This window comes from Watersipora subatra, chromosome 10 (assembly GCF_963576615.1).
Source record: "Watersipora subatra chromosome 10, tzWatSuba1.1, whole genome shotgun sequence".
Lineage (NCBI taxonomy): Eukaryota > Metazoa > Bryozoa > Gymnolaemata > Cheilostomatida > Watersiporidae > Watersipora > Watersipora subatra.
Window position 1 is genome coordinate 9,686,967 of NC_088717.1, and position 14,818 is coordinate 9,701,784.

At 39.9% G+C, this 14,818-nt stretch overlaps 1 protein-coding gene across 1 annotated transcript; it reads left to right on the forward strand.

Moving 5' to 3' along the window:
• The first annotated feature begins 10,612 nt into the window (after window positions 1-10,612).
• LOC137406760 (uncharacterized) lies at window positions 10,613-11,815 on the forward strand. Its single transcript, XM_068093371.1, has one exon. The coding sequence runs from the start codon at window positions 10,613-10,615 to the stop codon at window positions 11,813-11,815; it is 1,203 nt and encodes a 400-aa protein (XP_067949472.1).
• The last annotated feature ends 3,003 nt before the right edge of the window (window positions 11,816-14,818 follow it).

Genomic DNA, 14,818 nt, shown 5'->3' on the forward strand with positions numbered 1-14,818 from the left:
ACGTAACGTCATTGTATTGTACCTCATGCTTGACTGCACTGTTGTTAACAATGGCGCTAATGGGGAGAAGGTGACAAAATCACATTTATTTTCACATAAAAACTTTCTTGGATACATAATCCAGTAAACTAAAGCAATTCTGTGATAATATCTGATAACCACCATAGATTAAAACTATAAAAGCTATGAATTGTTGCACACAAATCATGAGCCATCAGGGCTTTATTTGCCACCCTTTCCTATCTCCATTCTCTCTTTTCCCCTTCTCCAAAGAAGAAGTGAGAAGGGGAAAAGAGAGAAGGGGGAAAAGAAAGGGGGCAAATAGCCCACCCACCCGAAGCGCCAGACCCTGGCTAGGTAAAAGACTAATATCATTTTGAACCAAACATGACTAAATATGATGAGCCTGTGAAGTTTTGATCTGAACAGGGAAATGGAATCAATGGCTTTCTTAGCTAGAGCTGGAACGAGACCAAGGAATGCAGGGTCGGACCAGACTCAGGGTCAGCAATGAGGGCCAAGATCGGCTCGGACCGGGTCAGCACGAGCGATTTTTTATTCATTTGAGGTTAAGAGATAGTTCTATTACAGCCTAATGTTGTGACATCAATAAACTAAGATAAAAGAAACCATTATCACACCAATCATTATATGTTGTGGCTTGGTTTATAGATGCAATCTACAATTTATGGCTAGACATTGGTGGATCAATGCTATTCAACGGGTGATAGATTAATGGCATGATTTGGCTAGTGTTTTTATTACAGATTTTATTTTCAACTGCTATTATAATCAACAAGAGACTAGTTAAGAAATACTTTACAAATATAGAAATAGATAACCCAGCATAGTGGAAAGCAAAAATCCATCACTTCCCTAAAACTTCTAGTAGTGAAAGAAACTAAAAATAAAATAAATTTGCTGAATTGAAGGTTCTTAGACGCGCTTTTAAGTTCCTCAGGATGCCCTCGTTGTAAATATCTCAATAGTATTGAGGTGGACCTTTCTTTGTAGCTTAAAGGTTGACTTGCAACAAAATTCACATTACAGTCATACTTCAACTTACGAGCTTGATGCGTTCCGAGACTGAGCTCGTATGTTAATTTGCTCGCATGTTGGTGCAATTTATTTATATATAACAATTAAATATATATTGATTGGTTTCCATACTCTAAAAAATGCAAATAAAACACTCAAAACAAGATATTGTAACAGAAAAAACATGTTGGTTATTGTCCTAACTTACCACATGCTTTCAAAAAGCAACAATTAAAAAATAATGCAAGGAAATGTGACTAATTAAAATGTAAAATTAAATACATAGATATAGTAAACCCTAGATTGGCGAATAGCTATCAATACAATGGAGCAAAAGTGAGGCCTATAATTGGCTGTTGTTTTCACGACGTTACGTCGTAGTGATGTGCATCACAGCACCAAAGCCTTCATTTGAGCAATAAGTTTAGTAGTGGAAGCATGCTTGGCATGCTAGTTTTTAAGTCATAAACATAACAATAAGACCAAATTCTTAGTGAAATGTCATCAGAAGAGACCACAACACCCCAGGTATATCCTGAATTGCCCATAACAAAACAGAACTTCAACTCAAAACGAGAAGTTCTCAACAATATCATAAGCTATCTATGCCGATTAAAGATACCAAGCTGAAAGCTGCTAGTGAAAAATAATAGGAAAATCATCATCATTTCGTCATTGGTTTTGAGTCAGCAGCCAAATCTGTACATGACATTGCTCAATATCTTTTCAGCAACTACCCTTACATCAACTACTTCCTAACCTTTAAGATCAACCAGGATCACATTGAGATTCTGTTTTCCACAATACGATCTAAGGGTGGCTATAACAATAACCCGGATGTGCAGTGCTTTAGATCTGCACTTCGAGCACTGTTCATAAAAGCAGATATCACACCAAATCCCAATGTTAACTGTATTGATCTGGATGTGAGCAGGGCTGAAAAAACTAGCCAACTCCTGCTACATTCTCTGGCTAGAAAGAAAAAGAAAGAAGAGACAAAAGCTGAGGAAGGTGAAGATGAGGAGTTCGGTGATGAGGATTTTTTCTAACTCAAATGTGATGAGCGTATCAAGTTCTTGACCGATGTTGAAGTAGTGGGAAGTAGAAATAGTGATGACATAACCCTAATCTCAGTTAAAAACAGAGGAGGATTGGTGACCAGATTGATAGGCCGAATATGAATTGCTGCAGAAAAGTGCCTATGTTCACACATGGAGAGCTGTGGTATCACACAGAGAGCTTTTAAACAAGTAACATCACAGACAGTAACATATATGTTTTATTACATTACCTCCATAAAGGTTTTACATGTACAGTGCATGCCAACAGTCTACTCAAAACTATAGAAAATCGCTATACTAAAATCAGAAAACACTATGCTGCTTCAAAGCAGGAATCTAGCTCAACCAACCTTAGACAAAAACTATCTCGTCTAGTTATTTTAAGTCATGTCTAATGGGTGTTTAATACAGGGGTCCAGCGTAACTGCTTCTAAACCTCATTTGATTCATTAGTTTGTTATTAGTTTAATTTCTATTTGGCCACTCTTTGTATTATCAATGATATAGAAGCATCTAAATCATTGGTATTATTCATTACCATGTGTGTAAGATTCTTGCCTTTCTCATCCAAAGTCATTACAGTCATACTTCGACTTACGAGCTTAATGCGTTCATAGACTGAGCTCGTATGTCAATTTACTCGCATGTTGGTGCAACTTATTTATATATAGAATAATTAAATATATATTGATAGGTTTTCATACTTTGAAAATGCAAATAAAACACTCAAAACAATATATTGTAACAGAAAGAACATGTTGGTTATTGTCCTAACTTACCACATGCTTTCAAAAAGCAAAAAATAAAAATAATGCAAGGAAATGTGATTAATTAAAATGTAAAATTAAATACATACAATAGCGGCTAACGCTAGCATTTGCCAGAGAGGGAGAGATAAGTTATCCTTCATTACAACAGTTGACTTTGATAAATTTAAATTTTATCCAAGTCTTAAAAGACAAACTTAAAAGCAAACCTAAAAGCAAACTTTAATCTTTAACTTAACGCAATTAAAATTTCTTCGGCGTTCATAGTTTAAAATTTCTCGCTGGTTTGCTAATTTTTCTTTTGTTTCGCTTTCACGACCAGCCGGCCGTTTTAAGAGAAACCTATCTAAGGACGTTTGCCTTCGTCGCCCTTTCAACGTGTTGCGATCAGGACGAACACAGGTGTTGTCACCAAGGGTTAATGCACGACCGCTAGCCAACTTGTCCAAATGTCTATTTTTTATAGTCTTGATAGATAGCACCGGCCATTTTACGTAGCATTGTTTCAGTTACGCAGTCACCGGCCAATTGTTTGTCTTTTATCCAAAACCTAAGCAGTCTCTCCATCAGTGGTCGTGAAGATCGCTGCATCGTTTAGAAACTATGGTTAGTCCTTTTGCAGACTAAATGCCTTGAATATAATCCTTGTGTTTGATAATTGTGGATGTATTTCTGTCATATTGTTGAGCAAGCTCAATCATGCATACATCTTTTGCATATTTTTCAATAATTTTCCATTTAATATCAATTGTTATCATTCGCTTTTTCTTTGCACTATCTATCCTTTTACTGGCAAACTTTCGGTCTACGCACGGTACTTTTAATTCACATAATTCTGCACTGAAAATCGCGCACAAAAAACATGGTACAAAAGTATAATCTGAGCAGTTGAAAAATACAGAGTGATGCTGTTCTCATAAAACACCTCCGACATACTTGGCAACTGTCTCATGTGCTCGTATCTCAAACATGGCTCGTATTTTAGTGCTAAAACTTGCTTAAAAGCTGGCTCGTACCTCAAGTTTCTCGTACGTTAGGGCACTCGTAAGTTGAAGTATTACTGCATATAAGTTTTACATATTTTCAATAAAATATGCAGTCTCAGATGCACAAACTATGGAAAAATTGAGCAGTTTTTAGTGCTAAGTCAATAGGAGTTGATAGATCAGCTGATTCGCTTTGCACATCACCATGACGTTGCGTCATGCTAATTATAGGCCTCACTTGTTTTGATTATTCGCATATCTAGGGTTTACTATATCTATGATTAAATACATACAATAGCAGCTAACGCTAGCATTTGCCAGGGAGGGAGATATAAATTATTCTTCATTACGACAGTTGACTTTGATAAATCTGGATTTTATCAATGTCTTAACAGACAAACTTAGAAGCAAACCTAAAAGCAAACTTTCATTTTCAACTTAACGTAATTAAAATTTCTTCGGCGTTCATAGTTTGAAGTTTCTCGCTGGTTAGCTAAATTTTCCTTTGTTTCGCTTTCACGACCAGCCGGCCGTTTTAAGATAAACCTATCTAAGGACGTTTGCCATTGTCGCCCTTTCAACATGTTGCGATCAAGACGAACACAGGTGTCGTCACCAAGGGTTAATGCACGACCACTAGCCAACTTGTCCGAATGTCTATTTTTATAGCTTTGATAGACAGAACCGGCCTTTTCACATAGCATCGTTTCAGTTACGCTGTCACCGGCCAATTGTTTATCTTTTATCCAATGCCTGAGCAGTCTCTCCATCAGCGGTCGTGAAGATCGCTGTGCCGTTTATAAACTATCGTTAGTCCTTTTGCGAACTAAATGCCCTGAATATAATCCTTCTGTTTGATAATTGTGGATGTATTTCTGTCAAATTGCTGAGCTAGCTCAACCACGCATATATATTTCGCATATTTTTCAATAATTTCCCGTTTAATATCAACTGTTATCATTCGCTTTTTCTTTGCATTACTTTTCATTTTACTGGCAAACTTTCGGTCAACGCACAGTACTTTTAATTCACATAATTCTGCACTGAAAATCGCGCACAAAAAAACACGATACAAAAGTATAACCTGAGCAGTTGAAAAATACAGAGTGATGAAACACCTCATAAAACGTCTCATAAAACACCTCCGGCATACTTGGCAAGTGACTCACGTGCTCGTATCTCAAACATGGCTCGTATGATAGTGCTAACATTTGCTTAAAAGCTGGCTCGTATCTCAAGTTTCTCGTATGTTGGAGCACTCGTAAGTTGAAGTATTACTGTACAGTTATTTGTTATCAAAAGATTCACCATGTCTTACTCTGTTGTGTTGTAGGTGCCAAATACGTGGAAATGTGATTACAAGCGCTTAAAAGCTCAAAAACGAAAAGCCGCCGTAGATTGGAATCTCTTTAATTCTCTGACGTAGTCATTACAGTTTCGTTATCGTCTTGTCACGTGATGTTCTCACGTGAATTGAAAAGCCAATACAAAGCTCAATATAAAACTTATCGTAGCACTATTTTACGACAAACACTTCGGTTTTACCGAATACACCGTATCAAATATAGATGCTCGCTACTTTACAGTTTTGTTTCGGCATTATTCAATCGTCAAGCCGTAATCTGATCACGTGACCCAATACTTCGAAAATAATTTTTGCAGCACTTTTCAATTATCACAGGTGATCAACAGGATCGTCATGATTATCAGACAATGATATGTACTCCTTCGAGCTAAAGTTAAAAAGTTCAACGATTTTTTACGGTAAGTTATAAGATATCAGTGCTAAAAGTGACAGCATTACAATGACGATAAAACAGATGCGTAAGAACAATAGACCTGGTTTTATTGAATGCGTGAAGTATATTTGTGAAAGTATTTCGACAAATGAGGTTGCATGAAAGTGTAAACAGAAACCATCCTGTAACAACTACGTCCCATTTGAGCCGTTTTGGAAAGGGAATCCACACTACGGCGGTCTCGTGTGGCTGCGATTAACTGTTCGTTTTTGAGCTTTCAAGAGCATGTAATCGCATTTCCACATATTTGGCACCTACAACACAACAGAGTAAGACATGGTGAATCTTTTGATACCAAATAACGGTAATGTGAATTTTATTACTAGTCAACCTTTAAACAATAGCATGATGTTGAACCTCAGCAACTTCTCCATGGTAGCAATTAGTGGTAGCCTGGGAAAGTTTTTCACCAATCCAGCACTACTAAGCAACACTCTCATCGCTTTCTCACTGTGGTTGCAAACCTCAATCACCACAGGCGAAGACAAAGTCAAGCCACCTTGATTCTTAACTGTGATTAGGGAATTCGTTGCTTGGTTTACATCATAGTTGGTAACATCCACGATGCTAGTGATACAATCATTACACTTCAGCTTTGGTGACCTAGCCAGCTACATAGCCAGCTCTAAAATAATCAATGTCTCATTTTTGACTTAAGACATACTTGCATACTCGTCATATTTAGTCATGTTTAGTTCAGCATGATATTAGTCTATTTACCTAGCCAGGGTCTGGCTCTTTGAGTGGGTGGGCTATTTGCCCCCTTTCTCCTTTCTCCTTCTCACTTCTTCCTTGGTGAAGGGAAGAAGAGAAAATGGGGATAGGAGAAGGTGGCAAATAAAGCCCTGATGCCTCATGATTTGTGTGCAGCAATTCATAGCTTCTATAGTTTTAATCTATGGTGGTTATCAGATAATATCACATAATTGCTTTAGTTTACTGGATTATGTATCCAAGAAGGTTTTTATGATAAAATAAATGTGATTTTGTCACCTTCCCCCATTAGCTCCATTGTTAACAGCAGTGCAGTCAAGCATGAGGTACAATACAATGAAATTACGTCATGCTATTTAAGTCTGACAAGGCAACCAATGGGAATAGCTATTATTGGCCAATCTAGGTTTATATATCTATGGTTCTAACCTTCCCATTGCCTCTCATACAGGTTGTAGTATTGGATCTTTTCATTTCACCCCTATCTCTTATGAAGAAATTGTCTCTCGCATAAACTTTCTAGATTCATCTAAAAGTGGTGGTGTAAACCAAATCCCAGCATTTGTCTATAAGAGTATTGTAGATTTAACTGCACTCCCATTGGCAATTGTATTTAATGAAACACTTGCTAGTAACAGTTTTCCACTCATTAAAAATAGCTCTTGTTACTCCAATTCATAAAGGAAAAAAGCAGGACCCGTCCAATTACAGACCGATCTCATCATTGTCCATTCTATCTAAAATCTTTGAGTCAATTCTGAAAGACCAACTCATGGAATTTCTTGAGAAAGATAAACTGTTATGTAACCGCTAACTTGGTTACCGAAAAAATCATTCAAGTGAACAACTTTTGCAAGCTTTGTTGACCGATTGGCGCTCTAAATTAGATAGAAAATCTCCGGTCTACATTACAGCAATCTCTCTAGATGTGAAAAAGACTTTCGATTCAGTCAACCACAAGCTACTCATATCCAAACTTAAGGACTATGATATATCAGGCAACGCTACTGAACTAGTTCGTTCCTATTTATCTAATCACATGCAGGTTATAAAAGTTGGTGGCTCTAAGTCATCTATGCTTCCCATTAATAGTGGAGTCCCTCAAGGTTCTATACTAGGTCCCATTTTATTTGTGCTGGCTGTTAATGATTTTCTTGTCACTCACCCTACATCATTTGCTTATGCAGATGATACCTTGATTTTTAGCATTGGTATGTCTGTTGAAGACTCACTAAAGTCATGTTCAGAGTTACTTAAACAGGCCTCTACATGGTATATAGTAATAACCTTTTTTAGCTAAATATAGCTACATCACAGTTTTGTATTTTCTCTAATAGAAAAATAACCGAACAATATACAATAAGCATAGCTGGCGACATTCTAAAATCCCAGCCCACCCTTTCTATTTTAGGTGTTACGTTAGACTCTGAGTTGACTTTTGGTCCTCATATTAAAGCCCTTTGTCAGAAAGCGAACAAGTTAGTTTGCCTCTCGTCTAAATTCAGAAAGCACCTCACTGTAGAGCAAGCTAAGCTGGTATGTACATCCATAGTAAGGACTGTTTTAGAGTATTGTTCTTCCCACAGGTGTCCTTTAGCAGGATATTGCCGAAGCCGAGGCGGGGCCGTAGTCTACACACACAAAAAAACAACAAAGGTCCACGTAGTTTTGAGCAAAAACAAAAGTATCCACCCAAATATCTGACTAATCCAATGAGCAGCACACACAAAAACTAAACCAATCGACAGAGCCACCCATCATATCAGAATATTCCAAGTTTCAAGACATGCCTTGCACAACTCACCTTATGGTTTATTAAAACTTTTCCCAAAGTCCCTATTAATTTGAGACTGTCCAATTACTGTTTTAGAAGTGGTCGCCGCCGGCCTAACCTAAGGTCCTAATTTAACATCTCAGTTACTATCGGGGCATTGCTGATTGCTCCCAAACTTTTTGATTCCCTCTTCTAGCAGTGCCCCGATAGTTGAGTGAGATGTTGAATCAGGACGTTAGGTTAGGCTAGCGGCGACCATTTCTAAACAGCAATTGGACAGTCTCAAATTAATAGGGATTTTGGGACAAGTTTTGATAAACCATAAGGTGAGTTGTGCAAGACATGTCTTGAAACTTGGAATATTTTGACATGATCGGTGGCTCTGTCGATTGGTTTAGTTTTTGTGTGTGCTGCTCATTGGATTGGTGAGATATTTGGGTGGATACTTCTGTTTTTGCTCATAACTACGTGGACCTTTGCTGTTTTTTGTGTGTGTAGACTACGGCCCAGCCTCGGCTTCGGCAATATCTCGCTAAAGGACACCTGTGGTCCTTCCCTCTTCTTAACCATTTCACAAGCAAAATCTACATCTCTTGAAAGAATTCAAAATCGGGCAATACTGTAATAAAAAAAGTGGATGACAAGTACAACACCGAGTTTCCACCATTGTCGTCGCAGAACAAAACCCTTAAAACGGAAATGATAGCCCTGAAAAGGGCTGAGGTGGTTGGTGAGACTACTGGCACTCAAAAATCGATTTTGACTGGTGAGTCCAGTAGCCCGAGAGGGTCACTGTCGTCCCCGATAGGATCTACCGATGGGCGAATGGTCTTGGACCCCACTTCATGCTTGTAAAAGCGAATGAGCTGTCAATCAGTGTGTACCCGTATTTGTAGACGTCAGCCTGCGTAAGAGTTGATGACGTCTTTTCTAAGCCTATAATCCGGCAGCTTCAAATTGCTAACTCAACGGATCTATATTACGTTCATCGCAATTAAGACAAATTTGAATAGTCATTTATAAGGCGCACGCTTAACACTTGTTCAATGTAGAGTGTATGTATGTGTGATACTAGCAATTTTTTTATGTTAACCATTTATTACCATATTGTTCTAAGATTTGCATGTTACTATACAAACACTAAAAAAATTATTAATACTCGAATTGCGTGATTAGTTAGTGACAAATATTATCGTTTTTGTATTCGAAATATGTTATTGTGGAATTGGTTGACCTGATTACTGTGCAGCCAATCAATTGTGGATTTTGCTTGGGATTGCTATATAACCTGCCGGTTTGATCATTGTTGGTGTGTTACTGCTTGGTACTGAGAGATATAACACCAATAAAGATACTGCGTTCTTTATAAACAAGCTCTGCTTGAGTTTGAAAAGCAAATAGGTATAACATTCTTGTCACTGTTTCTGACTTTAGCATTGTGATATTAGTCAGCGTATCATAGCTGCATTCACTATAAGTGCTATTGACCGAACATCAAGAATTATTGCGCTTGGCTTGCTAGGGTGTAATAGTTGAGAAAAGTCACCATCGAGTCTGTTTATCGGCTCACCATCGAGTCTGTTTATCGGCTCACCATCGAGTCTGTTTATCGGCTCACCATCGAGTCTGTTTATCGGCTCACCATCGAGTCTGTTTATCGGCTCACCATCGAATCTGTTTATCGGCTCACCATCGAGTCTGTTTATCGGCTCCCCATCGAGCCTGTTTATCGGCTCACCCGCGAGTCTGTTTATCGGCTCACCCGCGAGTCTGTTTATCGGCTCACTCTCGAGTCTGCTTATCGGCTCACCATCGAGTCTGTTTATCGGCTCACTCACGAGTCTGTTTATCGGCTCACTCTCGAGTCTGTTTATCGGCTCACTCTCGAGTCTGCTTATCGGCTCACTCTCGAGTCTGTTTATCAGCTCACCCACAAGTCTGTTTATTGACTCATCAAGTTTGTGTGAACTCGCTCTTGAGTTGGGAGTTGTCTATCCTTGTCGAGTAGAATTTACTTCAATACGTATTGTACTTTCAGTTCCAGTTAAGTTTTCAGTAACTTATGATCTTTCAGTATTGTGTTTTTTGTGAGGACAAAAAGTTATTTATTTTGTAAGAGTTTATATACTTGGTTTGCAATCCTCAATAAATATTCATAATGATAATAATTGAACGCCAAAAAAATTTCCAAAGTTACCAAGTTAATCGCAAGTCATCTATCTTTCTAACAACACATATAACACATTGTAAGCCTCCACAAAACTTGGATATTGTTGACTTAGAGATTATAAATATACACATTTATTAGAGACTATATCAGCGAGTCAAGTAAAGCATTCATTCAACAAGACCATGGCCATGGCATTTGCATTAATATGAGTAACTACAATTCTACAAATACAAATCTACAAGCATCGGTGAGTTAAACCTACCAACAGTTTATATGGTGTCAGAAGAACGAACCTAAAGAAACATGGAACGACTATTTGTACCTGAGCAGCTGAAAGATGGTAACCTGGCAGAAGGATGGAGAAAATTCAAAAGAGAATTTGAGCAATTTTTAGAAGCAACAGAAAAAACTGAAGCTGCGGGTAGGGTAAAAGTAAATATACTGTTGAGGGTTATAGGTGAGCGTGGGAATGATATTTATGAAAATTTTCCGCTCACAGGGACAGACAGGCTAGATTACGCAAAAGTGCTAGCCGAATACAACAAATTTTGTGAGCCCCAAGATGAAAGTTTCATATCTAGACACAGGTTGCTGTGCATGAAACAAGATGGCCTATCGATAGAAGAATTTGAAACAAAATTACGCACACAAGCACGAAAATGTGTGCTCGGTGAACTGACAGACGATCTGACATGTCATGCTTTTGTGGAAGGTGTGGATGAGAAAAAGCTGCGCGACAAGCTGCTAATGAAAGCAATCGAGGGAGGACTAACGCTAGTCAATGCTATCAAAATAGGAAGAGAATATACAGCGGCGACAGAGCATATGAAAGAGGTTGGAAAGGAACTAAATGAAGGAGTTCACAAGGTGTATGTGCGCAATGACAAACCAACAGGGACGAGACAGAGCACCGAGCCTGAGCGACAAGACAATGAGAGAAAAGACCAATTGCCATGCAAATTTTGTGGACGAAACCACAGAAGAGGAGCATCTAATTGTCCAGCATGGGGTAAGCAATGCAAATACTGTGAAAGAAAGAACCATTTCGAAGCTGCATGTATGCAGAAAGCTCGAGATCGGAAAACTGGAGACCAGTGTATGACAATGGGAGAACCTACCCAAGAGTATGATGAACTCCTAGCAATCACGGTAATCAAGGATGGCAAGAAGCTGATAGCTAAACTGGATCTGGATGGCAGAGAAGTCAGATGTCAGTTAGATACAGCAGCAGCGAGAAATATTATTACATCGGACTATTACCGGAAGCTGGGCAGGCCAACCATGAAGCCTAGCACGGTCACCCTTGTGACATATGATGGCACCGAAATACGCAGTGAGGGAAAGGTGCTACTAACGTTTGATGGACTCAAGAGCATAGAATTTGAGGTAGTGTCACCCAAAACGTCCCAGATACCAATTGTCGGATTGGAGACATGTCTGCAATTAGGCCTAATACATACGGCAGCTGAAGTCAAGACAATGCAACAGAAAATTAACATGGAGTGAATAACACAGCACTACAAAGAAGTTTTTACAGGACTGGGGGAGATGCCGGGGGAATATGAGATCCGAATGGATGACTCAGTCAATCCAGTACAACACCGACCTAGACGAACACCAGTAATGTTAAAAGAGGACATCATTGACAAGATCAAAGAACTGGAGAAGGCAGGAGTAGTGTCAAGAGTGGATGAGCCCACAGATTGGATTTCCTCACTGGTGGCCTTTCGAAAACCAAACGGAAAAATACGACCATGTCTAGACCCAAAGGACTTGAATAAAGCCATAGTGAGAAACCACTACCCTATACCCACATTGGAGGATGTGCTGCCAAAGCTGACAAAGGCGAGATGCTTCTCACTGTTAGGCGCCAAAGATGGCTTCCTTCAAGTGAAATTAGCTGAGAAGTCCAGAAAGCTCACGACATTCTGGACGCCACTGGGGAGATACTGTTGGAACTGCTTACCATTTGGACTAAGTTCGGCGCCTGAAGAATACCAGCGACGATTGCACATGGTGCTGGATGGTCTAGATGGAACAGAAGTTATAGCTGATGACATACTGTTATATGGAGTTGGTGACACCGTTGCAGAAGCACGTCAAGATCACGATGAAAAGTTAGTGAAAGTGCTAGATAGACTCAAGGAGAAAGGTGTTAAAATAAATCGAGACAAGATGAAGCTACACTTGTCTGAAATCAAATACATGGGCCACCTGCTAACGACGGAGGGCATCAAACCTGATCCTTCCAAAATCCAAGGATTGCGAGATGTGCCATATCCAAAAGACAAGCAGGATGTGAAGCGATTCCTGGGAACAATAAACTATCTGGCAAAATTCATACCTCACTTGTCAGAAATGGCAGAGCCCCTAAGAGATATAGCGAAGGAAAGTGCTGAATATAAATTCACAGCGGTAGAACAGAAGGCGTGGGACAAACTGGTAGCTACGTTGTCTGAGGACACGCTGCTTAGATATTATGATCCCAACAAACCAGCCGTGATAGAATGTGATGCCTCCACCCAAGGACTGGGAGCCGTACTCCTGCAGGAGGGCAGACCAGTTAGCTTTGCGTCAAGAACCTTGAATGGAACAGAAGAGAAATATCATCCCCTAGAGCTAGAATGTTTGGCTGTTATATTTGCATGCACGAAGTTCGACCAGTATATATATGGAAAAAAAGACAACTGTATTGTCAGATCATCGACCTCTGGAGACAATCTTCAAAAAAGAGATGGACAAGTCCCCACTAAGACTGCAAAAGATGTTGTTGTCTTTACAGAGGTATGGCCTGGAGCTAGAATACCGCCCGGGACACGAACAGGTGGTGGCTGACATGCTATCAAGGGCAACGCTAAATACGGAAGATGACACAGCCTCTCAAAACAACAAATCGGAAGTATTTCTAATGGGACTTGAAAACAGTGATCCCACCGAATACACAGATATGACAGATGTAAGACTGGACAGAATGAAAGTCAGAGGAGCTGAAGACCCGACATATATACAACTAATGAAAACTATACTAGAAGGATGGCCCAAACGACGTGATTACTGCATCAAAGAACTGCAAAACTATTGGACCTTTCAGGAGGAACTGGCAGTGCGTGGACAGTTGGTATACAAAGGCATGCGGCTTGTAGTACCAAGGAACATGGTGGAAGAAATATGTGACGCACTACATGGTGCTCATCAAGCAGCAGAAAGCATGATGAGAAGAGCTAAAGACATCCTCTACTGGCCGGGCATGGCCGAGAACATACAGAAGACAGCCGAAGCATGCAGACCATGTCAGCTGAACAAACCAAAGAACCAAAGAGAAACTATCAGAATGCATGAAGTTCCGGTGACGCCATTTGCTAAAGTGGGGACAGACATACTATATCACCAAGGAAAGCCACATTTAGTTATGGTGGATTATATGTCAGACTACATCGAGGTGGCCAAATTGGAAGATGAGACAGCCGAAACAGTCATACAGGCGTGCAAAGCAATCTTTGCCAGGCACGGCATTCCCATCTGGGTACAAAGTGACAATGTTCCATATTATGCGAGCAACGAATTTAAAAGGTTTGCTGAAGACTGGCAATTTAAACACACCACTTCATCACCGACGCACACCCAAAGCAATGGGAAGGCAGAGTCGGCGGTCAAGATAGTCAAGCACTTATACAAGACAGCGGCAGATCCTTGGAAGGCATTGCTGGAGTGGAGAGCATCTCCCAACAGAGACTTCTGTAGTCCCAGCGAACGATTATACTCGAGAAAGTTGAGGACCCTGGTAGTGCAACCCGAAGAGGGTTACAGGCCCAAGATACAGTCAGAAGAGGAAGTGGCACAAGCAAGAGACATCCGGCAATGGCGGATAGCCACAAGCTACAACAAAAGAAGTCTCACGGCCTAGATCCTCTAAAACATGGTCAGTCGGTACTAATCCAGACAGTGAATGACCGAGCCCAGAGATGGAAACCGGCATCAGTACTAGAACCCCTATCCGATCGGTCGTACTTACTGCAAAATGAGGGTGGACATGTCATCCGGAGAAATCGAGTGGCTATACAAGCAGTACCAGAGGAGACACCCTCTCCTAAACAGAATGCGCTACCTGAAAGACAAGCAAGCAATCACCCACAAGGAAAGAAGAGAGGGGAACAGAGTATCGTACCCGAACAAGATACCCCAGATACACCAAGGATCGCTAGGTCTGGACGACTAATCAAGAAGCCGTCCTATCTGAGCGATTATGTACAGTAAATCGCACAACGGCAATCATTTATATTAACCGCATTTAACCAGATACGAAGGATGAATTTCTTCAAGCTATTATCACAACTACCGAACATTATATTATCACGCGCAGACCATCATTTACACGATCTGCACACATAACCACAAACATTATATGTAGTAACACACTTCAAAAGTGATGGGATGTTGACTTAGAGATTATAAATATACACATTTATTAGAGACTATATCAGCGAGTCAAGTAAAGCATTCATTCAACAA

Excerpts from the sequence above, each read along its gene's own strand:
- LOC137406760 (XM_068093371.1), top strand. The coding sequence starts at position 10,613 with ATGGAACGACTATTTGTACCTGAGCAGCTGAAAGATGGTAACCTGGCA.